Source organism: Vulpes vulpes, chromosome 13, assembly GCF_048418805.1.
Source record: "Vulpes vulpes isolate BD-2025 chromosome 13, VulVul3, whole genome shotgun sequence".
Taxonomy (NCBI): Eukaryota; Metazoa; Chordata; class Mammalia; order Carnivora; family Canidae; genus Vulpes; species Vulpes vulpes.
In genome coordinates this window covers 117596513-117621917 of record NC_132792.1, presented here as the reverse complement: position 1 = coordinate 117621917, position 25405 = coordinate 117596513, and the positions used below count along the sequence as shown (strand labels likewise).

The window sequence follows — 25405 nt, the reverse complement described above, 5'->3', positions numbered from 1 at the left end:
TGGGTACAGCCCGTGGGAGGTTTCTGGAAAGGCCCCTCATGTCCACCACACCTGGCTGTTCTCAAGCCCCTGGGAACTGGAGGGACCCACTCCACAGGCAAACTTTGACGGATGCCCCTATTCTATAGCACGGCCCCATGCGGGGATGGCGCCCTCTTTGACAAGTCCTGCAGTGACCGAGCTGTGGAGAGCACAGATTCCCGCCATTACCCTGTCTTTGAGAACCCCAAACAAGGCAAGCTTCGTACCAAGGTGGAGAATGGTGAGTGACACTCGCCCGCCCTATTTCCCTCAGGAAGGCTCCACGGAGCCCCAGGCCCATCACAGGCATGTGGCATAGCTGCCAGGCTTTTGCTGTTGGTTGCTAGAGCTTGAGGATCTGTTTGCTGGGAGGGGGCTGACCCGGGGTCAGGGGTGGTGTGTAGGAGGGCCAGGATTCCACGCTGAATCTGCTAGTCAAGGAGATCTCCAAGTCAGGGCATGGAGACACCCCCCTGGCGCTCAGGGCAGGAACCTGGCTGGAGACAGGTCGCTTTCCTATAGTTGATCTTTGTGGCAGGGCAGGGGGGGAACCACTTGGGTGGGCAGCAGGGATACAGGACCAAGCTGCAAGGAGTCATGGAGGTGGGCACCAAATGTATTGTTCCCTCTGATGTACTGGCTCCTCCTCCCCCCGGGCCAGGGAAGGGGGCTCCTCATGCCTGCCCCCAGTCCTCAGCTTAGTTACCTCCTTGTCCAAAACCCACAGAGCTGCCCAGGACCCAGCAGCTTACTCTGGGGCGCGTCCCCAGGACCATGGAGATTAAGTCATGCTTATTCATAACAGTGAGAGTGGGAACCATCCCATTGTCTATCCACGGGTGAGCAAACAAAACAGGGTTCATGCACACGGTGCAGCCCTGAGAAAGCAGCCAGTCACTGAAGGTCACACATTCTGTGGCTATGTTTATACGAAACATCTGGGACATAGAGACACTTTCTGCAGAGACAGAAAGTAGATTTGTGGTTGCCTGGGTCCTGGGCTGGAAGGGATTGGTGGAGACGAGGACGCTTCTTTAGAGGGTGGTGAACGGTTCTAAACTGGACCATGGGGAGGGCCACATGCCCCGTGAATATACTACACACCATTTAACTGTGCACTTTACATTGGTGAGTTGTATCTCAATAAAGCTATTTAAAATAAATCAGTGCCCTATAGCAGTTTCCCACCACACTTCACACACAAGCCACACACACACACACACAGGCACATGGCTCAGGCCCACTGGCTGTTTGCCAGCAGCCTGGACAACTGAACCTCTCGGTGCCTCAGGGCCTTGGCTTGTGCTCTTCTCTGTGTCTGAAACCCTCTTACTCAGCCATTGCTTCTCCTTTGTCTTTGCTACACTGGCAGTTCCACCCAGAAGCCCCCCGCCATCTGCACTATCACTCCTTCCCAGTCTTCTGGCACTGTTCAGAGTTCTCATATCTGTATGGCTTTGCTGGCTTACCATTTCTCTGCCCCTTTCTACTGCCTCGCCCCCACATACGTCCCAGAAGCATGGGGATCTTCCAGTTTTGCTAGCTGTGGGCCACAGCAGCGAGTCCAATGTCTGGTGCATAGTAGATGCTGAGGAATCTGTGAACAGTGGCTCAGTGAGCAGCCTTGGTCCCAGCATGAGGGCCATCAACCCCGCACTGGGGAGTGGTCTGGCCCCAGCACCCCAGCATCCCTGTGGCTCTGACCAAGTCCCTCCACAGGGGAAGGCACGATTCCCGTGGAGTCCAGTGACATTGTGCCCACATGGGACGGCATCCGGCTTGGGGAGAGGCTCCGCACCATGTCATGCAGCGACAAGATCCTTCGCTGGAACGTGCTGGGCCTTCAGGGGGCGCTGCTAACCCACTTCCTGCAGCCCGTGTATCTCAAGTCAGTCACTCTGGGTAAGGGCCCACCGCTGCCGGCCTGCCCAGTGACAGAGAGACTGCTGCAGGGTCTGGGCTTCCTTGCCACTGCCAACCCCCACCCCCTGCCCCCAGCCTGGAGCCTGATGTGTTGTGCCTGTGGCTTGAGTGGATACATGCCCTGTGCAGCCCCACCCACAAGGCCTGCCAATGAGGGTGCCACCTCTGTCTCAACAGCACTCCCCGGCCCCCTCTCTGCCCCCCATACACCTCTCAGCAACACCTGGTACAAACACAGGGGCACACACCTCCATTTCCTCACAGGCTACCTGTTCAGCCAAGGACATCTGACTCGTGCCATCTGCTGCCGTGTGACGAGGGACGGAAGTGCCTTTGAGGACGGATTGCGGCCCCCCTTCATAGTCAACCACCCCAAGGTGCTCCCTCCCTTTTCCCTTGACCTTCACTGTGGGCAGGGGGGGAATGTCGTGGGTTTCCCGGGAGCTGGTCCTCTGCACTCTCGGACACCAGGGGCTTGCTTCTTAGGTTGCAGCATATTTGCATACAGTTAGGGTTCACCAAACAGCATCCCAGACCAGGAGAAAGACCCCCAGCTGCCCCCTCTGCCCCAGGGGCCCTGAGTCCCTGCAGCAGGACTTCCCAGAAGGCCTCCATCTTCTCCCTCCCACCCCCGGACTCCTAGGTGGGCCGAGTCAGTGTGTACGACTCCAAGAGGCAGTCCGGGAAGACAAAGGAGACGAGTGTGAACTGGTGCCTGGCTGACGGCTACGACCTCGAGATCCTGGATGGGACCCGAGGCACCGTGGATGGGTGAGGCCCAATCCACCATGCCCCCCCCCACATGCCTCCCACAAGCCCCCCCCTTCTCTGGACCCCGGGGACTCACCAGCGCCTCTGTCCCCCAGGCCACGGAACGAACTGTCACGTGTCTCCAAGAAGAACATTTTCCTCCTGTTCAAGAAGCTGTGCTCATTCCGGTACCGCAGGGATCTTCTCAGACTCTCGTATGGCGAGGCCAAGAAAGCTGCCCGAGACTATGAGCTCGCCAAGAACTACTTCAAGAAGAGCCTCAAGGACATGGGTTACGGGAACTGGATCAGCAAGCCCCAGGAGGAGAAGAACTTTTACCTCTGCCCCGTGTGAGGGGGGCCAGGGCCGGGGGGCCACACAGCTGGGCCGTAGCTTCCTCATCTCTTCAGTCTCGGGGAGGGGAGGAGATCCTTGTCTTTTCCTTTTTTCTTTCTTTCTTTTTTTTTTTTTTTTTTTAATTTTTTGGTGGGAGCAGGTTGATGACCCTGAGAACCACCAGCCCCCTGCCCTTTCTGTGGCAAGGGAGGCCCGTCTTCTCCTCCTGCCACACAAGCACGAGGGCCTATGGCCCACCTCCCGCTCAGCCCCACTTCGGTGTCCACGTCCTCTGCCGTGTGTTTGCTGCACCAACTCTCACCCTCCAGGTCAGGCCCCTATCCGCCATCTGTGCTGAGTTCTGCAGGGCCAGAGGTTTCACTGGTGATTCTGCAGGCCCCTCCGTCTCCCCTCTGCCCTTTTGCAATTCCCTCATGATCACTAAGCTTCTCCTTTTCCTCCAAGATAAGAGGTGAACTTACAGAATTCGGTGAAATACACAAGGACAGGGTTGTAAAACTGCGGTTCATTAATTCCCAGGGCGGGCACGTCCCAAGTCTGCAGGTGATGTCCAGTGACCTTCGGGTCTTGCACTTTAGCCAGCGGGGAGGGCTGGGCTGCCGAGAGGGCCAGCAAGGCCTAGGGGTGGCCCCTGCCGTAGCAAACGCCCCATGGGGTGACACCGTCCGCCCCAGGGAGCACAGACATGCCTCACGACACCGCCAGCCCAGCTGTCCTCCAGAAGCATTCCTATGGATTTGTCAGGCCAGCAGGGCACAGATCCCAGTGCACAGCAAGGGTTCTTGCAGGGCAAGTCCTTGGCTCAGATAATCAGGACTTAGAATCAGGGCAGATCAATCATGTTGGGTCAGATCACTGTACCACCCAGTACCCTCATGACACTGCACCTGAGAAAGTTGACCAAGTCATGGGTAAATTAGGAGTTTTTAAAAATGTCATAAATGTTGATTCTTAACTGCTACAGATAATCTGTAATTGCACAGAATTTAAAGTCAGATCTAATTTTCCATTTATCAAGTGCTCCTGTTTGCCAGCTCGCTTCAGAAGGGCCAGCCATGGCCTGAGGTCTCCTGGCCTATCAGGGAATCTTTGTAGGATGGATGCTCAACAGCAGTTAAAACCCTGTGAGCTGGGACCCCCACCTCCCCCTCCCCGTCCATACCTCAGGCTTGTGGTGACTCCCAGGGTCAGAGCCTACAGTGTCTCTGGAGGCTGGCTCGATCCTGCATCAGCCACACCCCACCTCCAGGGGTACCCCCCTCACTGCCTGACAGCGCCCGGGCCTGTGCCCTCACATGATTTTCCCTCCACCCCTACACCCTACAGACTACTGACAAGGCCACCCTGTCTGGCCCTCCTCTTCAGTGGTAGATACACCCACACTTTTGTTCTTGTGGCTACTATTTCCTCTGTGCTTTTGACCAAAAATTGACCAAAATTAAAAGAAAAAAAAAAACATTCAAGTTTTTTTTTTAAAGTATACTAAAGATGTCTGTGGAACAGCCAAGTGTCTCAAGGAACTGGTAGGGAAACGGTGCCTACTTATGGGGCGGAGGGGCCTGGCCCCATCCTGCGCACCTGCTGGGGGCACATGAGGCCTGTCTTGCCCAACGTGGCTCGTCCCCCAGGCTCTTCAGACTGGAGGGTCTGGCCTGCTGACCCTACAGAACGTCCAGACCCTCCGCTCCATCTTGGGTGTTAGAGTCTCCAGCAGAGCCCCACTCAGCCCAAGGTCAGATGAGATGCATCTGGTTTCTGCCATAGGAAGGGGGCACAGCATCCTGTGCTCATGTGTGTGCTGGAGACGAGCCCGCGTGCGGCCTGTGTCCCTGCGCCCCTCGGGGCACAGCTCCTATCCACAGTGCTCACCTTTTTGTCAAATCTTTGTTTTTAGTAACCAGGACGCCCTTCTTCCTTTTTTAAAATGATCTTTGTAGTTGATTTGTCTGAACTGTGGCTATTGTGCATTCTCTGAATAATCACTTGTGAAAATTGTCGCTGCTCAAAGCTATTTCCTTTACTCTCGTTGAGCAACTGTTGGTTTGGGTCCTGGTGTGACTCCAAGAGCAGATTGGAAAGAGCCCAAGCACAGACTTGGTGCTACCAGGGCTGCAGTCAGGTTTACGATTCCGCTTTGATGTGTCCCCTGATAACCGTGACTAACAATATACATTCCTCATAAATAAAGAAAAATCTGAATTGTTAGAAAGTTTCCTGTCTTGGCTTCCCCGGGAAGGGAGAGTGGGGGCAGGGGGCCATGGTCCTGGGGTTTCTGGGGCTGGGCGTCCTTTCCTGACTGCCCCGGCCCCACACCCAGCGCCCCCACAGAGCCTCCAGGTTAATTAACACCTTGTGCTTGGAGATGTGGGATGCAGGATTCCAGCCTGGGTGGGAAAACCACCTGTGACACAACATCTCAAGTCATGTGCATCACCCCTACTCTGTTGGGGTGTGTTTTTCTCCAGCCCAACCCCAAACAGTACTCCCGGCAGCAGCCGTCCCACCTGCATGTTTGGAACAAGTCTCTGGCCGGGCTGCTGTCTTAGGAGACCTGCCATGGCCTTCAGGTTGGGGAAGGCACCGGATCATATTCCCGCAGGGCATCAGAGGGAATGTGCCCCTTTCCACGCGGTGACAGCCCAGAGGCTAGCACACTCATCCCTGACTTTTTAACATGCTGTCCTCCTAGAGGACACAGAGTCCTGGTGAAGCCTCCTTCCCCATCCACTGCAGATGGGACAGTGGAGGCAGGAGGGCCGGTGATGTGTTTGGGGGCTTGTAAGTGGCCACAGCTGTGCATGGGTGTCATTCGTGATCTGCCGAGACCAGTGCTGAGTTGGCTGGATGGTTTCTGAGGACAGCAAAGGAGAATGCCTCCCGCGCCAGGATGTACCAGGGACCTCTTGGTGACTCCCGATCCCCTACCCTCCTACCCCCCTACCCCCCCGGGGGTTCGAAGACACAGATAATTTCCTTTCTTCACACCTAACTTGAGCACCAGACCTGTGTGTGTGGAGGGAAGGAGCCTATCCCCGCCACCAGCTCCGAGGGGCTGGGAGAGACAGGGCTGGGGCACAGGGCAGCCAGGGGTGGTCAGCTCACAGGTCTGCCCTCTGTTCCCATTGACCTGTGTTCCATCAGGGGCCACAGCTGAATGGTGCCTCCAGGTCGAGACCCAGGGCAGACCAGGGTCCTAGGGACCACGCAGCCTTCAACCTTGACCTCCCCGCACAGATGAGCTGCAAGGAGACCCCATGGATCCTGCCTCCAGGCCCTTCTAGAGGAGCGTCCCCAGGAGCAGCCTCAGCTCTGCTGCCCCAGGCCCAGCCACATGGCCATTTCTTCCCCAGCGACTAGAGTCCTTGTAAAGCACAAATCCCAGAAATCAAAGTAACTGCTCACCTTCAGGTTCTCGTACTTTCATGCCTCACAAGTCCAATTTCTCCAGCTCCCCTCACCGCCCCCGCTTTCCCACATCTGCCAACCCTGCCCCCAGATACAACAGAGAGACAATACGTCTTTGGAAACAACTTTTCTTTGCAAGAATCTTGAGTTCCTAATGAATCTGGCCTGGCTAGACCAGTGCAAATATTCCAGAAGCAGAGACAGGGGAGGCCAAGGCTGGGCAGGAAGCTCGGGGTCGGGGGGCACCTCAGCAACTCCTAGACCTGCAGTCCCTTAGGAGCCACAGGACATTCACCCTGGTCACTTGGGCCTGCTGGCCAAACACTGAAAGGTGCCACTGGCTCTCACTCCAGCCTGGGCACGTGATGGGCAACACCTGCTGGACCAAGGGACTGTGTGGCCATGCCTGAGAGCCGGAACCGAGTCCTACATGCCCCTGGCTCTCCATCAGCCTGCCGCGAGGCCCAGTGGTCCCTCCACCTCTGAGTGAGGCTTCCATCAACAGGGGCCCCTTCCCTGCAGGCAAAGGCCTGGGGCTGGGAGGAGACAGGAGTCGTGTCCCCCAATTCCACCCAGAGCCTTCCCTGCCTCAGCCTCCCTACACGGACAGGCCTCCTCCACACAGAAGGCCAGCTGTGAGGCTTCCATGCCTCGTTTGCTTTCAAGTCTTCAGTAACATAGTCTAGCTACTGCCATATGAGACACCTAGCCGCCAAGAAACCACTTTCTTGCAGCAGCACCAGCGACCCGAAGCAGAGTCTGCCCAGGCCCTCTCCTCAGAAAAAGTGGTTTTCAGATGGCCTGTGACCCTGCTGTCCAGCCTGCTTCCCCAGCCCAGTGTCTGCAGTGCCCTCTCCACACTGAGGGCACCCAGCGCTGGGCAGGGGTGGGGAGCCCCAGACAGCACCAAGGGAGGGACAAGGGACCACCCTCAATGGACCTTCCGGTGCTCCCAAGGCTCCAACTCCCATCTGTGCCCTCCCCTCCCCACTGCTGGCATGTCCCCACAGAGAGCTGCACCCAGACATGGAGGGGATGGCACTGCCCCAAAGGCCCTGCCCACTCAGCCCCGTCACGGGCGGCCTTTCCTCAGCAGGCTTGGCCACCCTCACGTCACCACTGAGAACGAGCAGGGTCAGAGCCCAGTGCTTGTGCAAAGTAAGGCAGCCATCTCCTGGCCTCAGTTTCCTTACATGTCAGATGCTTGTGGAGAGCTGGGTAAGCTGGGGCCTGAAGCCCCTCGAGCATTTCTGGTGACCTGCTTGGACCACAGCCATGCATGAGCAGTCCTAAAGCAGGGAGCTGGCAGAGTTGTCCATCAGGCCTCCGTGGCAGAGGCCTCCCCGTGTGGTCCAGGATGAGGCCAGGAGCCTAGGACAGGTAGATGGGAGGCCTCGGGCTGGCACCCCACCCCTGGGGGGAGGGTTCCTCTCCAGTTGCTCTCCCTAGGAATTTGCAGGTGGTACAGGCACAATACAGGCAACTCCCAATTTGCTGCTCTAGAAAAGCAGACAGAAAAGCACTGTCTGCACAGTCCCCAACACCCCTCAGAAGACACGGCATGAGCCCACCTGGGCAGCTGGGGAAAAGTGCTGAGGCACAGCATGCTCAGCTGCTGGCTTACCATCCATCCGGGGCAGGACTAGGTCAGCCCAGGGGCCCCGAGTTCACCCGGGTTAGGAGGAGCCCAGGGCCAAGCTCAGCCCAGGGCTGGAATGGCGCTTTGCCAAAGGCACACTCCGGAGTGGCACAGCCATCAGACCCACCAAGCCCCCCTGCGATGTTTCTCCCGTGCCCGGCCCCCCCAGGTCCCACCCTGCTTCAGGGGATTCAGTTTGCACAAGGAAGAGAGAAACAGTTGGGTGAGCCCACTGCACACTTGTCACATCTCCGCCCTGTGCCAAGTACAGACAGCTTCTTCACGAACCTCCCTCCCTCTGTACAGCCAACTCACAAAGGGGGCGCTGCTGTCCCCATGTTAGAGATGAGGTCGCTGAGGCCAAGCAAGGCAGAGATGTGCTCCCAGCGGCTGAGAGAGCAGGTGTGAGCCAGGACTCAAATCCACACCGAGACTATCCTCCCTGTGGCCTATGCTGCTTGTCCCCCAAGCCCGTCAGTGCCGCCTGCACTGCTGCTGTGCCTACAGAACCTGTGTCCAGCCGGGATCCTGAAGAGAGCATGATCTGCATTGGCCAGCCCTTTGGGTGCACTGGGCACGCTGACCCCTCTGTGACTGGCCACCTGCTGGCCTGGCAATGAGGACCAGTGGGACCCCAAATCAGACCCAGTCACGGGTCAGGGGTGGGGGCAGAAGGCCCGTAGGAGGTCTGTTTCCTAGGCTAAGAAGCCAGGTGGTCCCCAGCTAGTCGCTGGAAGCAGGGTCAAGACACAGCCTCCTAAGCCCACAGGACAGAAGCAGAGGCCGTGCTTCCTGAGGAGCTAAGGACAGCAAGGAGGTTCTGCTTCACCCCGGCTGGTGGGGAGGGTGGGCAGCACCGCAGGCAGAAAGGCTGGGGCTTCTTAGAGCTAACAGCATTACTTGACTGACCCCTGCTACCCGGGCAGTTCCTGCAGGGAGGGACAGCCGTGAGTTCGCATGTTGTGCAGAGTTGCAAGGATCTGGGTGGGCTCTGCGCAGGTCACCGGAAGACATGGAACCAGGGGCTCCTTTGCTGCCCAGCCCAGTTTGAGCAAGAAAGGAAGTGGGGGGACATGCAGGGACAGGGTGCAGGACCTGGGGCTAGGCTCCAGAGCCCATGGAAGCAAGGGGCTGAGGGGCCTCGGAGGCCCCCTAGGGGTCTGACCACAGCCCAGAGGCCAAGTCCTTAGGAAGGGGCCAAATCCAGTCCCACAGGGCCCTCCTCCTGCTCGTCCCTCAGAGCTACTATGACATCAGCCCACCACATGCTGTCAGTTCGGCACCACGTCAGAGGCCTTGGGGCTGTGTCCCCTTCATGCTTTCCTGGGGTGGGACGCCCCACATCCACACCCTCAGCTTCCATGCCTGACCAGCAGCACTAGTGTGGGGCTGGGGCAGGGCAGCAGCCGGTTGGGCCTGGGGGTGTGCTGGGAGGGGCTCAGGTGGCGGGAAGGCTGGATTGGGGGCAGCACACCCCCCCACCTGTAGCCTCCCTGTCCCTCCTATCCCCAAACTACTGTCAACGGAGAGCGGGGTGGAGGAGCTGAGAGCTGGGGAGGGCCTCACTTGGCGCTGGGGGCCGAGTGGTCCGTGTGCAGGAAGGTGGCCGCAGAATAGTTCTGGAACAGAGGTTGCAGGAACATGCCGATAGTGCCAAACACACAGACGAAGACAAAGATCCAAAGGAACAGGCGGTCAATCACCATGGCGACATACTTCCAGTCCTCACTCACCTGCACAGATGAGACAAGGGAGGCCGGGTTATGAATCGCACAGTGCAGGACAGGAGTGTGGATGGGAAATCACAGGTCTCACCACACACACACCCTCCCTGCTCTGCGACCCTCCATGACCCCAGAGCGCAGCTCCAAACTTATCTGCTGAAAAGCCTCTAGCAGCCCCACCACCTCCCGGGGTCATCCAAACTCCCAAATTTGGGTTCAAGACCCACCCACAACAAATCTGAGCCTCCACATGTGCTTTCCTCTCCTGCCCGAGACCCCAGACTTACCACAGCTTGGTGCATGCTCTCACATTGCTGTGCCTTTCTGTCTACCATTCCAGCCTTCCCTTCCTCTGCCTGGTAAACTCCTACACATCCTCTACAGCCCAAACTAAACGTTACCTCTTCTATGAAGTGATCTTTGCTGACACTCTCTGCACTTTCTCAGCAGTGTGGACATGTCTTGATCACATTACGGCCTCCCCAGCCCACCCCAGCCAGTGTTGAGCTCCTAAATGACAGAGACCCTACCAGATGCATTCTGTAATCCCAGCACCTGCAACAGAGTGCCGGTACCTGGGTGTCCCTGCAGGCCTCCCTCCTTACGTGACTACCTGGGAGCCCCGTCCAATGGTGCCACCTCCACCACACAGGCAACCCCAGTGTGAGGACTGGTCCTTGGAAAGAGGACATCTAAGTCGGACAGCTATCACAGGGCCTGCTTCCAGGGCCGGCCTCCCCTCAGAGCTCCTTCACTCAGCCCGAGTCAGGGCCTTGGCACACATCCCCCTGGAGGTCTGAGAAGGAGGCCGTTGTGTCCGTTGACCTGGTCAACCACTGAGTAACGGGCTTGTCCATGCCATGCTGGTTACTGCTGTGGCTTACAGTCCACCAAGGGAAGGGGGCCCAAATAAAATAATCACATGCCAGTGGGTGCTTCTAAGGAAAGTCGGGACTGAGACACTTGGAGGGGTCTAGCCTGGGATGGCCTCTTTGAGGAAGTGACACCTGAGGTCACATCTGAAAAGCAAGAAGGAGCCAGCTGTGGCAGGAACAAAGTCAAGCAGGCAAACCCAAACTGAGGGCCCTTCTGCCAGCCTGCATCCCTCAAAATGTTGATGCCATGAAAACCAAAGCTGAGAAACTGTTGCAGATCAAAGGAAAAAAAAGAACAGCTAAATGCAACTTGAGAACCTGATCAGGATGGGAGAGCGCTCCAAAGGACATTGCTGAGAAAGCTGGGAAACTTTTTTTTTTTAAGATCTATTTATTTGTGGGTTTTTTTTTTAAAGATTTTATTTATTTATTCATGAGAGACACAGAGAGAGAGGCAGAGACATAGGCAGAGGGAGAAACAGGCTCCTCACAGGGATCCTCAAACTGGGATCACTCACAGGGATCCCCTCACCCGGTCCCCAAACCGTGATCACACTCTGACCCAAAGGCAGACGCTCAACCACTGAGCCACCCAGGCTTCTCTATTTATTTGTGAGAGAGAGAGAGAGAGAATGCACAGATGGGGGGTTGGGGAGGGGGCAGAGGAACAGAGAATCTCAAGTGGACGCCACACTGAGCACAGAGTCAGACACAGGACCCCATCACAACCCTTGAGTTTATGACCTGAGCTGAAACCAAAAGTTGGACACTTAACCAAGTGAGCCACCCAGGAGCCCCAAGACCTGAAAAAAATTTTTTATGATGAAATAAATAAATAAATAAATAATATTAAAAATAAAAAGATTTTATTTATTCATGAGAGACATAGAAAGAGAGGCACAGACACAGGCAGAGGGAGAAGCAGGCTCCTCACAGGGAGCCCAATGTGGAACTGGATCCCGGGAATCCAGGATCATGCCTTGAATCAAAGGCAGACACCCAACCGCTGAGCCACCCAGGCATCCCCTGAAAACTTTTATTTTTTTAATTTTTTTAAATTTATTTATTTATTTATTTATGATAGTCACAGGGGGGGGGGGGGGCAGAGACATAGGCAGAGGGAGAAGCAGGCTCCGTGCACCGGGAGCCCAACATGGGATTCGATCCTGGATCTCCAGGATCGCGCCCTGGGCCAAAGGCAGGCGCTAAACCGCTACGCCACCCAGGGATCCCCCCCTGAAAACTTTTAATATGGATTCTGTATCAGTTAAAGATATTATATGGATGTTGATTTTCCTGAATTTGATCATTGATCCTAGTTATGCAAGACAACATCCCTACTGTCAGGACAGTGAAGTATTCAGGATAAATGGTCACAATGTCTGCAACTTTCTCTCAAACAGGAGAGCAAATGTTAATAGCAATAATAATACTTTTCTTTCAAAAGATTTGGGAGGGGAGAGAAAGAGCATAGGGGGAGAGGCAAAGGGGGAGGGAAAGAATCTCAAGTAGACTCCTCACTGAGCACAGAGCCAGACGCGGGGCTCAATCCCAGGACTTTGAGATCATGACCTGAGCCAAACTCAAAAGTCGGATGCTTACCTGACTGAGCCACCCAGGCGCCCCAGTAATAATATTTTTTAAAAGGAAAAGAAGGGCATTCCAGGCAGAAAATCCTGAGCCAGGGAGGAGAAGGCACAAGATTTGAGAAGGAGATATTGTCTATTTGGATGGAAGAGAATAAAGCTGATTCAGGAAGACCAGCAAGAGATTCTGCATGGTCCAGCAAGAGCTGGTGGAGGCCTAGGGCCAGGGGAGTACCCTGGAGATGGACGAGGAAGGAAACAGCTGAGAAGTATTGTGGACATTGTGCTCATAGGACAGGACTTCGGCTGATGTGCACGGAGGGGACAGTTAGAGAGAGGAGTCAAGAATCACTCCAGGCTTTCAGTCTGGACTGTTGGTTGGACCATGATGCCATTTACTAAAAGATAGGGAGACTGCAGGAGAAGCCGGACGGTGGCGGGATGTGGATGGAGCACCACACCCAGCTAAGTCTGAGAGGCCTTGCGCCCAGCTCCGTGCTCCTGTCTCCGGGGCCTGGCCTGCCCTCCGCCCATCAGGAAAGCTCCCCTCTTGGAAGAAAAGAGCCGGGTGTGCGCACAGCGGGGGATGCTCTGGGAAGCCCCAGCCTCCACCTACCCCTCCTCCAAACCAGGGCCCAAGACCAAGGAAAGATGTGTGGACTTGGGCCCCTGCCCCCCACCTCACGGAACCCCTTCACCTCCCACCTTTGACCTCCAATTCTGTCCGCCATGAGGCGCACGAGGGACTCCTCCGGGCACCAGCTCCAACTCGGGGACCAGAGGGCCTCGGGTCTCTGGGGGGTCATGGCTTCCCCCGTGTCCCCCTACCCTAACCCCACCGGCACGTCCGCCCCGGCCTGTCAGACTCCTACTAACGCCACTCCCCGCGCCGCCGCCGCCTCCTGGAAGCCCACGCTGTTAGCCCCGCGCAGCCGCGCCACTCACGCTCTGGTCGTCATCCTCACTGCGCACGTGGTCCGCGATGAAGCGCACGCCATCCACCGCCGAGCGGAGGCCACAGCCATCTGTCCCCACCCCGCCGCGCGCAGACCCGGAGTACGACTCCCCCGGGGCTTCTCGGAAGAGGAGGGCACCCGCCTCGCGCTCGCGCTGCCGCCGCCTTAGGCGCAAGCGCTGGCGGGCACAACGGTGGCGCGGCTGCTGCATGAAGAGCAGCGTGGGCAGCTTCTCCAGGAAGACCACCTTGACCCAGGGAGCCATGGTGTGCGTGGTGGGCGAGCGGTGGTGCACGTTGAGCACGCAGACGCTGGTGACGATGGAGAAGGTGACCAGCACCATGGTAAACATGAGGTACTTGCCAACGAGCGGCACGTCTAGGGATGTGGGCGGCACGATCTTGGAGATGAGCAGCAGGAAGACAGTGAGCGCCAGCAGCACAGAGATGCACAGTGTCATCTTCTCGCCGCAGTCAGATGGCAGGTAGAAGACCAGAATGGCCAGCGAGGTGATGAGCACACAGGGGATGATGAGATTGATGGTGTAAAAGAGTGGCTTGCGCCGGATGATGAAGTCGTACGTGATGTCCACATAGGTAGAGTCGTCTGGGTTCTCGTTGCGCCTGCCGGGCAGCGCCACGATGTCCCACTCGCCACTGGGGGTGAAGTCGTCCAGGCTGGCCACGTCACTCTTGAGCACCAGGTCGATCTCTGTCCGATCATAGGTCCACGAGCGGAACTTCATGGTGCAGTTCTGTTGGTCAAAGGGGAAGTGCTTGACTTCGATCTTGCATGCGCTCTTGTAGATGGCTGGCGGCAGCCAAAAGATGCTGCCATCATAGGAGACCACGGCGTTGGAATAGAAGGACACCTCATACATGCCATCAGCACTGTCAAGAGATGAGCACGGTAAGCCGGGCTCAAGCACTCCTGCACCCCAGCCATCAACTCCGCCCTGAGCGGGAAGAGAAGAAAGCCAAGGGAGATAGGAGTGGGAAACCCTCTGGGCAGGAAACCCAGGTCTGAGGGTAACCATCTGGGGCATCCAGAGGTGGGGCAGGAGCTGAGCAAGAAGAGGATATGGATGAGTTGGTGGCCAGGAGGCCCCTGAGGCCTTTTGGAGGCAGAAGAGGGTGGATGAGGGGGGCTGTCTGCTACTTGTTGTGCATTGTGCCAGCTGGTTGCTCCACGCGAGTTTGGAGAAGCTGGGGGAGCCATGGGGGCCAGAGTAAGGAGCACCAAGCTATGAGGGGGACAGAGGTGAGTGGGAGAGGAGATGCACCTCACTAGTGATTTGGGATCTCAGAGGTAAGTGGGATTATTGCAGGAAAGAGAAACTGGTTCTTTGACCCTGGACAATCCTCTAGGAAAGCCTATTCTTGAGTCAGTATAGACACTGGGGCTGTCAATCTTTATTTATATCCCACTGCAGCTCCAAACCGTGGGACTCATGTTGGCTGGGAGGGACCTGGCTATGACCCAAATTACCTTGTAGTCATCCAAGTTCTCCACATTACACTTCACCAGTCTGGTTCTGTGCCAGTGACAAGTCCCTTCTGTCCTGCAGCATGAGCTAATTTACATTCCTTAAGACCCCTTCCCTCCCAGAGCATTCTTGTGGTGTCCTCCAGCCTTCTCATTGCTCCAAGGCCACCTACTTGTTGTATAGGACCACGTCTGGGAGCCAGATGTGTTTGGAAGGGAGCCGAACTTTCTTCATGTTGTCAAACTCCTCAGGCTTCCAGGTAAGGCGATAGTCCTCCCATTCCTGGGACAGGGAGAGAGGGAGCATTACCAGCCCATGCCCTTGGTGAGGCTCAAGGTCAAGGACAAGGGGGGGGCAGTCTGGCTTGAGGAGGTTTTCAAAATCCATCCCCTCCCCACAGTGACTTCTCTGTTCAGCAGATGTGGCTCATAAGACACTTTCTCATTTAATTTACACATCTAAGCCAAGATATTAGAATCTACATTTTACAAATAGGAAAATGAATCTTATAGAATTTAACATATTCAAAGTCAAAGAGCTGGTGAGTGGAAGAACCAAGTTTCAGATCCAGTTATTTAGCACTCCAACAAATCTGTATCTTTCTGTCTTTTTTGAGGAGATTAAAAGAAGGAAAAGCACATGCAAAAAAAAAAAAAAAAGAGAGAGAGAGAGAGAGAGAGAGGCAAGAGGAGACCAGGGATGTGGACTGGGCAGGAAAAGCACTAACCTGGGTCAACCATACATTGGTGGTCATGATCTGCTCCCGCTCATGCTGCAGGGAAGAAGAGAAGCTGCCAAGAAGGCCTCCCAGCCTGCAGGCTCACCACAACCACCCATGGCCCTTCCCATAGCTCCCCAAGCCTTGGGAACTCCAGAGGAATAAGCACACATGTGAATCCATTCTGGCTGTTCTGACTTCCATAGCTGGGCAGAGAGTTTGGGACCCCCACTCACCACACTAATGAGCTGGGCCAGGGACACCATGAGCTGTACCGTCACCAGCTCAGAGCCATTGGTGGCCGGGCGAATGAGCTTGTTGTACCGGGAAGGATCCAGGAGATGCTCCACTAGCCGCTCCTCTGTGTCAGTGCCCCAGACTCCTGGGCAGGGGGGTGGGGGGTGGGGGTTGGCAGGAAGGAAGGAAGTAGGCAAGGAGGGCCCACCTAGCATCCCATTCTCTCTAGACCAGTGGGGCAACCAGGCCAAAACAGGAGCTTCCCACCACTCCATCCCTAAGGGTACAGCAAAATGCTTATGTTATCCCATGGGGTCCCTCATAGAGAAGCACTTCTCTGAGTTCACTGGCTGGGGACACCACACAGATATTTCCAGACTAAAAACCCAGTCTTCTAGGTTAGTGGAAACCTGCTATTCCTGCAAGATCTCAAACCGTGGCTTCAAAAAACATGAGATTTCATGTTTTCATGGCTTCTCCTAAAAGATCTCTCCAATTCAAGGAGGGTTTTGGGTGGTGGTGAAAGGGAACAGCTCCTTATGTTCCACAACCTTTCTCCTCAGTCCAGGTCCATCTGTGTATACAAGGAACATGAGGTGCCTCCACACGTGACTTTCGGTTTTGACCCCATCCCATCCCCACCTTCAAAGACACTGGTTTGGGGTGGATGGCTGGGCTCCCTGTGCTGTGTGTCAGTCCCCAATTCCACACACACGGGAGCGCACCTCCCATGAGATAGCATGCAGGTGTGGGAAGCTTGTTTAGTTGTACAATCACTTTGTACCTGCCCCTGCATAGACTGTCCTGCAACTCTGCACAAATGTACCCCACTCCCTCAGAGCTCCAGCCTGGCCCTCAGAGCTCCAGCCTGGCAGAGCGTCTTCCCTTGGAAGTCTTGTATCCCACCCTACAAGAGAGTAGAGAAGTCACTCAGTCCCCTTCCTGTCTGGTCCCTGTGGAGTGGCCAGACTTAGGAACCCAATGTGGGGCACAGGAAATGATGGAGCGCTAAGGGAAGGTGCCCATCCAGGTAGAGTTCTGGAGATAATGTTTCACGAGAAGTCAAATGGCATCTCAACCGCAGAGTGTGAGCTCCTGCCACCCCAGAAAGCCTGGGGAGACCCCCCCCTCCTCCCTGCCGGTGCCCTTGCCATCCCCACCATTGCCCAGATCTCCCTCGATTCCTTGCGTCGCCTACTCCTGCGAGAACGTCATCATTCCAGCTCGGTCTTCCTGGCGCCCCCCACCTCTGGGGATCCCCCTTCCAGCTAGAAGCGCGATCCTTACCTGCGTGCAGCCCGAGGAGGCCAAAGCCCAGCAGCAGCGCTGCGGGCCCGGAGCGCGTTGCCATGCCGGGGGCGGGGTGCTGTCCGCGGTGCTGAAGCCGCGCCCACGCCGCCAGAGGGGCCCTGCGCGGGGCCGCGGGGCGTCGGGGGTTCGGGGCTACGGGGCTGCGGTTGTCCGGGGCTATGGGGATGCGGGAGAGACCAGGCTTCTTGCTAGCACCGGCCTGAGCAGACGGAGGCTTTTCCGGCTGCTCTTGCCGGGAACACAACTCGGACGGTGAGCGGGAGGAGTCTCCGCCCCGGAGGCGGAAGCACCAGAGCCCAGAAAAAAAGGGGCGTCCCTGGGTGGGACGTTCTGCTGCTCAGCCAGCTCACCGGATGGGGGAGTGCTGGAGCCTGCAGTGGGGGCAGGGACCGGGAGGACTCTGAGAAGGGCGGGAAGCAGCAGCGCGGGGAAGACCAATAGGTCAGGACCCGGCGGGGAGTCGGGAGGAGTTTCTGGGGCTCCCGTCTTCCTTCTTTGCTCTTACTAATCCAAATGATACTGATTCTCTGGGGGACTCAGGATGCAGCTGGGAAAATGCATTGTAGGCCCTTCCAGAAAGAGACAGGGGCTGTGGGTTGGCTATTTTTAAAAAGCAAACAACTTCAGAGTCTGGAAACAGTCATCTGTCCCCTTCTCTGCGTCGGAAAACTCCCTCAAAGGCCAAGCTTCCTGCCCTCCCCCGGGGGCCTGAAAAGAAAGCAACTTTCACGATTGGAAGGGTAAGTGGCCCTTACTCCCTTTCACTGCAGGGTTTGGCTTCTGTGTTACAAAGGGGATCCAAGGACCATTTTCACAGAGGCCGACCTAAGAATGAAGCTAATGCAAAGAAGAGCAAACGTGAGACAGAGGATTCACAACCCAATGACATCTTTGACCAGGAAAGCCCTGCACTTTCAGCTTCTGAGTCAATCAAGTCTTCCCTTTTCTCTTAGGTGGATTTTTGTCACTTGCAACTAAAAGATTCCTGACGAAAGCAGCCTTATCATACGTCCAGGCTCTGTCTTTTTCCATCTCTGCCTCCTTCTTCAACCTGGTCTGGACCACTATACCCAGCTCCACATCCCACTGCTGGTGAGGTCTCTAAGACTCTGAACACTCTCTAAGACTATGAACGCTCTCCACCCCACATCTGTCCCATCCCCCACACTTCAGGGCCTTTTAAACATGTAGTTCCCAAAATAAATAAATAAATAAATAAATAAAAATAAACATGTAGTTCCCTTGGCTATTTTATCACATTTCCCCTCAGCCGCCTTTTTTTTTTTTTTTTTTAAGATTTTATTTATTCATGAGAGACAGAGAGAGAGAGGTAGAGACACAGCCAGAGGGAGAAGCAGGCTCCATGCAGGAGCCCAATGTAGGGCTTGATCCCAGGACCCGGGATCATCCCCTGAGCTGAAGGCAGATGCTCAACTGCTGAGCCACCCAGGGGTCCCCCCTCAGCCACCTCCTTTGAGTGAAACTTTGATCACTTGACAGAAGTGTCACTTCTTCAAGGAAGCTGTGCCCTGCTGTACGTTTGCAAAGCTGCCCAGTGAAGAAAGGAGTCAACCAAAGGCAGTGGCTGCCTCTACTGCTAGACCACGAACCAGCACAGGGCCAGTCTGGTCACGACAGCTCAACAATAAGCAAAGGGGCTGGTATAGGACCAACATCTTCTAGTGTAGGGAAAATTCTTTATTTTTAAACAGTTTGAAGATTTTATTTATTTATTCATGAGAGACACAGAGAGAGGCAGAGACATAGACAAAGGGAGAAGCAGACTCCCTGTGGGGAGCTCGATGTGGGACTTGATCCCAGGGCCCTGGGACCATGACCTGAGCCTAAGGCAGATGCTCAACCACTGGGCTCAACCACCCAGGAAATTCCTTTTTAAAAGCTCAGCTAAAATCAACTTATTTAACATGCCCTGTTCCTCAAACTGAACAGCAAAAACAAGACAAGTACCAGAAAGGGAGAAGTGGGTGGCCACAGACCCCATAATGCACATGGCAGTGGGGGCTAAGACCTGCAGCACAAGCTCCAGGAAAAATGGATGCATGAACATGTAATGATCTCTTAAGAATCAAAGAGATCTTGGAAGCGTGGAAAGGAGTGGAGAAGAAAAGCCTTAAGGAAAAGAGAAGAAATGTGTGCCACTACTGTATTTGATGAAAGGGTCAAAGGTGGGGAAAAGACCCACCTTCAACAATTCAGATCAACATTTGTTGGGTATCTAGTGGTTTTCAAGGGTTGTATATGTGTTGATACAGTGACCAAAGGACCCAGCTATTAAGGAGATCACAGTGTGGTGGCTATTCAGGCAGAGAAGTGAACAAGGTGCAAAGAGGAGGGGAAGGTAACAGTGCCTGAGCATCTGCAAGAAGTGGAGATGAAACAGATTTCAGAGAAGGAAGCTTGCAACACAGGTGCCTTAAAGGCATTTCAAAGTCCTTACCAAGAGGACCAGTGACTGCACACACAGATATACTTGGTACTTAGCACTTTTTTCTTTTGGTGGATGCACAGTGACTGAGGAAAGCTCCTATGAAAATCTCTCTCTGGAGTGGTTGCTGGTTTCTGGGATGATGGACCAGATGGTCATCTGCTTGCTTGCTTGCTTGCTTGAAGCTCTTGACAGCTCCTTGGCGCTCCTTTCAGGCCATCTATGTGGCCTGTTCACCGTGACCTCTATCTTTTCTTTTGAGATTCCCCAGGTTTTGCTTCACGTTTTTTTTTTTTTTTTTTAAGATTTTATTTATTTATTCATGAGAGATAGAGAGGCAGAGACACAGGAAGAGGAAGAAGCAGGCTCCATGCAGGGAGCCCAATGTGGGACTCGATCCTGGGTCTCCAGGATCAGGCCCCAGTCCAAAGGCAAATGCTCAACCCCTGAGCCACTCAGGCATCCCCTCCCTTTTTTTTTTTTTTTAAATAAAATACGGAACACTTCACGAATTTGCAAGTCAGCCTTGCCCAGGGGCCATGCTACTCTACTGTTTTAGTCTATGTGCTGAGAAGTGAGCTTTACTTCAAGTTTAATTCCAGCTCAGCAGGGAGTCCTCTGAGTACAACCACCCAGTGGCCAAGGAGAGCTGGACCGCCTTCCCTCATGTCTCACACACGCTCGCTCGCTCCTCGCACACCCACAAAAAGAAACGCAGTCAGGGAGAGAATCATGCAGGGATGCTCACATCTAGAAGGCTCAGCCCTGAAGCAAAACCGTGACCAGGAAAAGTTCTGGTGGGACACTCCATTGCCTCTGATGGTAAGGGACATTTTCTCTTGTGAAGCACTACAATTAATGCTACTTTCTTTTATTTAAGTTATTTTAAAATTAAAAACTATTTAATTGTTAAAAACTATCACCACAGGGATCCCTGGGTGGCGCAGCGGTTTGGCGCCTGCCTTTGGCCCAGGGCGCGATCCTGGAGACCCGGGATCGAATCCCACATCAGGCTCCCGGCGCATGGAGCCTGCTTCTCCCTCTGCCTCTGTCTCTGCCTCTCTCTTTCTCTCTGTATGACTATCATAAATAAATAAAATTAAAAAAAAAATTAAAAAAAAAAAAACTATCACCACAGTAATACATATTCATGAAGACCGATTGGAAAACACCAATTAGCTACACAAAGTCCAAAAAGTTCATAATACTACCTCTTAGGAAAAAATAACTGTTAGCACTTTACATACAAATATTTAAATATTTATACATTAATAAAATATATACAGTATACATATAATATCTATATGACAGGTATCTATACGAATATTATGTACCTCTAAATTTACCCATGTGTACTTAGATATTATATGCAAAACATATATAAATTACAAGTGCATAGCTAAATTTTCACACGAACACATCCATTAGTCCTACCCAGATAAAAAAAAAAAATAGAACATTACCAAGATCCAGAATTTCCCATTATGTTCCCTCCCAGTCATTATTGCCTCCTTTTCAAAAGGAACATGATAGAGGGAGGGCAGAGTTGGGGGGAGGCTGCTTAAAGTTCTAGAACTAAAAGAGATCATGAGTATACAATACTGTTGATGTATGGAATGCCACTGGACTGTACACTTTAAAGTGGTTACAATGTGTAAATCCTATGTTACACGTGTTTTCCCACAATTAACAAAAAAACTGAAAAAAAAAATAACCAGTATTCTAATAGAACACATTGGCTTTACCTGATAAATTTTATTTTTTAAATTTTTTTTAAATTTTTTTATTTATTTATGAGAGTCACAGAGAGAAAGAGAGAGAGGCAGAGACACAGGCAGAGGGAGAAGCAGGCTTCATGCACCGGGAGCCCGATGTGGGACTCGATCCCGGGTCTCCAGGATCGCGCCCCGGGCCAAAGGCAGGCGCCAAACCGCTGCGCCACCCAGGGATCCTGATAAATTTTATATAAATGGAGTCATAGGGGTACCTGGGGGGGCTCAGTCAGTCAAGAGTCTGCCTTCGGCTCAGGTCACGATCTCAGGGTCCTGGGATTGCATTCTGTGTCCGGCTCCCTACTCAGCAGGGAATCTGTCTCTCCCTCTCCCTCTGCCCTCTCCCCACTCCTGGTCTCTCTCACAAAAATAATCTTTTAAAAAAAAGTAAATGGAATCATAATCTTTGTGTGTGTGGCTTTTTTAGACATGACATTAGTGCGACTTGTGGGCCCTGCTGAACATGCTTCCGTGTGAATATGCCCTTGTTCATCCACACCACTACTGTCAGATTTGTGTTGTTTCCTGTTTTGAATTATTAAAAATAATACTGCCATGAACGTACTTGTTCATGTTTTTGGTGTACAAAAATATGCATTTGTTGGGTTCATAACTAAGTCATGTACATTTTTACTCATTTTTTTTAAAAGGAACATCCCATAAATCTAGACTCGTAACCTTTCTTTTCTATTTACTGTTCCTCCAACACCTCTCTATGCTGGTGAGTATTCTTTGGTAACTATTGTTAATAGCTGCACTGTGGGGATCCCTGGGTGGCTCAGCGGTTTAGCGCCTGCCTTTGGCCCAGGGCGCGATCCTGGAGACCCAGGATTGAATCCCACGTCAGGCTCCCGGTGCATGGAGCCTGCTTCTCCCTCTGCCTATGTCTCTGCCTCTCTCTCTGTGTGTGTGTGTGTGACTATCATAAATAAATAAAAATTAAAAAAAAAAAAATAGCTGCACTGTGTTCTACTGCAGGTAAGCTTTTGCACATTTCTTTAATAATTTCCAAATGACATTGCTGGATCAAAGATTTTTACATTTAATTACTGATGTATTGGTAAACTGATACTATCTGGGTTGCCCTGGGGCCTCAGCCTAAAATTCCAGGGTTGAACACCTCCACACTCTTAGGATCTTGTCTATGCTGAGCCTTCACCTATCCTCTCTTCTCCCTTACCTTTCCTCCTGATCTCCTTCTACTTTGGGACTCAGTTCTCTCAGACTGCCCCCCATTTCCATCTAAGTAAGTTCCTCACATTCCATCTTGGGAGTTAACCCTGGTATCACCCTTTAAGGCTCCTGCTGTTCTTGATCCCTATTGTGTTCATCACATTGCCTTACAGTGATCCAATTTACCCATCACCATGTGCTTCTGAGGGCAGGAGTAAGAGACACAAGGAAAAACCATCCGTGAGCAGCAGCTGTCGTGGAAGGAGCCTCTGCTCTGTGCCAAGAGTCACTGCCTCCCAGTGTTCACGACAGTCCCTGGCAAAGAGCAAGAGCTCAGGATGTATTTATTGAGTCTGAGACAGAATACTATGGTTCTGGGAGCAAAAGAGAAAACCACTCACTTTGTCCCTAACAGGCACATGTCCTCACTTCAATAACACATGGCCTTTTGGAGAAAAAAACAAAAATCTCTATACTTTACTTTTCTTAGAGCAGCCAAAATGACCTTTTAACATTTTCAATCAGATCATGCCATTCCAAGCTTAAAATCTTAAGTGGTTTCCCAACGTACTGTAAATAAAACCCAGACAACCTTTCACCACTGGCTTCCTTTCCTCCCCTCTCTCTTCTTAGGAGACGGTATGCGGATTCTCTACTTTCCAAACCTTAAAAATTCCTTATCATGTGCACCATTCTAAGCACTTTTCATGTCATCCCACCTGGTCTCCTCAGATGCCAGGACAATCTCCCCGTTCCCGGAACAGAAACCAAAGCAGACAGGCTGAGCAACTTGCCTGGTCAACATCTTCCTTGATCTTAAAGGAAAGCCCAAGCTCCTACACACAGTTTTGAACATGTGCCAGGATGTAACCTCTGCCTGCTGTATGTGCACCCATCAGCCTAGCTCTTCTTCTAACCTGCCACCGTCCTAACCTCTAAACCTCCCCACACACCATACCTTCAGCCTGGGACAGCACCCAGCCCTTTCCTCCCTACAGAAGGAAACTCATCGGTCAGAATGTTGCATGCTGCTTGTTCAGGGGAGCCTCCCACTGGACTAGATGCAGGGAAAGGGCAGGACGGGCCCCTCATGTCCAGCGCCTGCATCCCATGTATAGGTGCTCAGTAAGCATGATAAATCTAGTGAGTCAGTGGGTGTTAAAGAGGTCACCTTTGCTGTATCTATCTCCCCCCAATGAAATGCAGGCCCCACTAGAGCAGGGAGCTTTTGTTTTATTCACTCCTGCTTCCCTAGCACCTAAGGGTTCATTAAATAATTGTAAGCACCAGTTGCTTTTATGCCTGATGCCCCTGCCCTGCATGTGTCAGCAGAACACTACATAGCACTCCCTACTAGGCTTCCTCCAGAGGGCTCTTCCTGCCAGAGCTGCACCAGCAGAGACTGGAAGTTACAGGTCTGCCCTCACTGCAGGACCTGTCTGCACAGCACTGTGGAAACATCTCCTCACCTTGTTTTCTTCTAAGTAAAACTCTTTATAAAATATGGAGTTCAGAGGCGCCTCAGTGGGTTAAGTGTGGGACTCGGTTTGGGTTCAGATCATGACCTCACCGTGATGAAAGTGAGCCCCGACTCTGGCTCTACCTGGAGCTGAGCTGGAGCTTAGGATTCTGTCTCCCCTCTCCTTCGGCCTCTTCCTCCCTCCTGCTCACTTTGAATTACAAACAAGTAATTTAAAAAGAAAAAAATAAAAATAAAAAAATAAGGGCAGCCTGGGTAACTCAGAGGTTTAGCGCCGCCTTCAGCCCAGGGCCTGATCCTGGAGACTCGGGATGGAGTCCCGTGTCGGGCTCCCTGCATGGAGCCTGCTTCTCGCCTGTCTTTGCCTCTCTCTTTCCTGTGTCTCTCATGAATAAATAAAATCTTAAAAAAAATAAAAATAAAAATATGGAATTCGAGATTTCCCTAATGGTTTCATTTGTGGGATTCTCTCGTTTGGACTGGAGTCAAGCCGTGTGGAACCTCTGGAGAAAGCACCAGGGGAGGCCGAGGGGCAGGCAAGGCCCACGGGCAGGGCCAGCAGCTGCTAGGAGCCTGTGTCCTTTCCCCTCTTGCAAACACGGATAAGACGCCGTCCTCACAGAGCTGGGAAGAAGGAGTGATAGAAACGCTTGCAGGATACCAAGACAGACAGGGCTAGGTCAGGAGTTGTTGAGGCTACAGGCTCGCATCCCCAGACACGAAAATGACGTGAAAAGGAGGCTCGGCCCCAAAAGACATAATTAGCCCCAAGAACAGAACACGGCATCCAACCTCGGCTCCTGACTCCCGGAGCTCCACAGCCAAGACGACCTTTATCACGGGAGCGAGAGCGCAGTCCACTCCCAACAAAGCTTGGTACTCCCTGCCGGCCCCGGGGGAAGAGGGGGCGGCAGGCCGCGAGGTCGGTGGGCAGAACTCTCCTGGCCCCGGCCCCCCCTACCCCCCTCGCACCCTCTGTGACCCCCACAGAGGCCAGGGCCACCGCCGGGGGAGAGGGATGGAGGGGGGGAGTCGGGGTCCCTGGGGATGGCGGACACCCTGGCTCGGCCCCGTACCCCCGCGACCAAAGCCCCCACGTCCCCAGCCTCGTCCTCTGCCACGGGAACCAAAAGGGGCGACCGCACCTCGGTCGGGGGACCTGGGCACCGCGGGGTGACCTCTTGGTGTCCTGTGCACCGCCCGGCCCACGCCACGGCTCAAACGAGGAAACTGAGGCTCAGAAGAGCGGTGGTTACCCCAAGGTCACCGGGGAGGCCCGGCGGGCAGGAAGGGAGGAGACGAGCCCGCAAGCCACCTAGCCGCTCCCCAGGCTCTCGCCGCCCCCGGCCCCGCACGGGCGCCGGGGTTCGGGGCCTCCTGCCAGCATGCCACAGGCTCGCCGCCGCGTGGGCCGGGGAAGACGCGCCCGGGCAGGAAGCCGGTCCAGCGCAGGAGGCCCCTGGGAGCACGCGGCGCGGGGGCACGTGACGGGGAAACGCCGGCGGGAGGGCGCACGCGCACGCTCACGCGCACGGCCTGCGTCAGC

At 53.9% G+C, this 25405-nt stretch overlaps 2 protein-coding genes across 32 annotated transcripts in view; one reads left to right on the top strand and one right to left on the bottom strand.

Annotated features, from left to right (window-relative positions):
• Positions 1-5260, top strand: part of ADAR (adenosine deaminase RNA specific) — a 38510-nt gene extending 33250 nt beyond the window's left edge. For all 27 annotated transcript variants that reach the window (XM_072732455.1, XM_072732437.1, XM_072732445.1 and 24 more), the window contains 5 exons: positions 129-262; positions 1741-1923; positions 2209-2321; positions 2588-2715; positions 2811-5260. In XM_072732455.1, the coding sequence (XP_072588556.1) occupies positions 129-262; positions 1741-1923; positions 2209-2321; positions 2588-2715; positions 2811-3048 (796 nt within the window). In that variant the 3' untranslated portion in view covers positions 3049-5260. The remainder of the gene's footprint in view (positions 1-128; positions 263-1740; positions 1924-2208; positions 2322-2587; positions 2716-2810) is intronic.
• A 1308-nt stretch (positions 5261-6568) lies between these two features.
• On the bottom strand, positions 6569-25319 carry CHRNB2 (cholinergic receptor nicotinic beta 2 subunit). 5 transcript variants are annotated; one of them, XM_025997167.2, is made up of 7 exons: positions 25005-25319; positions 16965-17144; positions 15677-15822; positions 15450-15494; positions 14895-15004; positions 13226-14126; positions 6569-9828 (listed from the first exon to the last, which is right to left on the bottom strand). In XM_025997167.2, exons 2-7 carry the CDS (start codon positions 17026-17028, stop codon positions 9658-9660), a joined length of 1437 nt encoding a protein of 478 aa, XP_025852952.1. In that variant the 5' UTR covers positions 17029-17144; positions 25005-25319; the 3' UTR covers positions 6569-9657. The 5 variants fall into 5 exon arrangements, with proteins under 5 accessions (XP_025852952.1, XP_072588562.1, XP_072588563.1 ...); XM_072732461.1 differs by lacking the exon at positions 25005-25319 and adding an exon at positions 16462-16584 and having other exon boundaries at positions 16965-17280; XM_072732462.1 differs by lacking the exon at positions 15677-15822 and having other exon boundaries at positions 25005-25140.
• Positions 25320-25405: the final 86 nt, after the last annotated feature.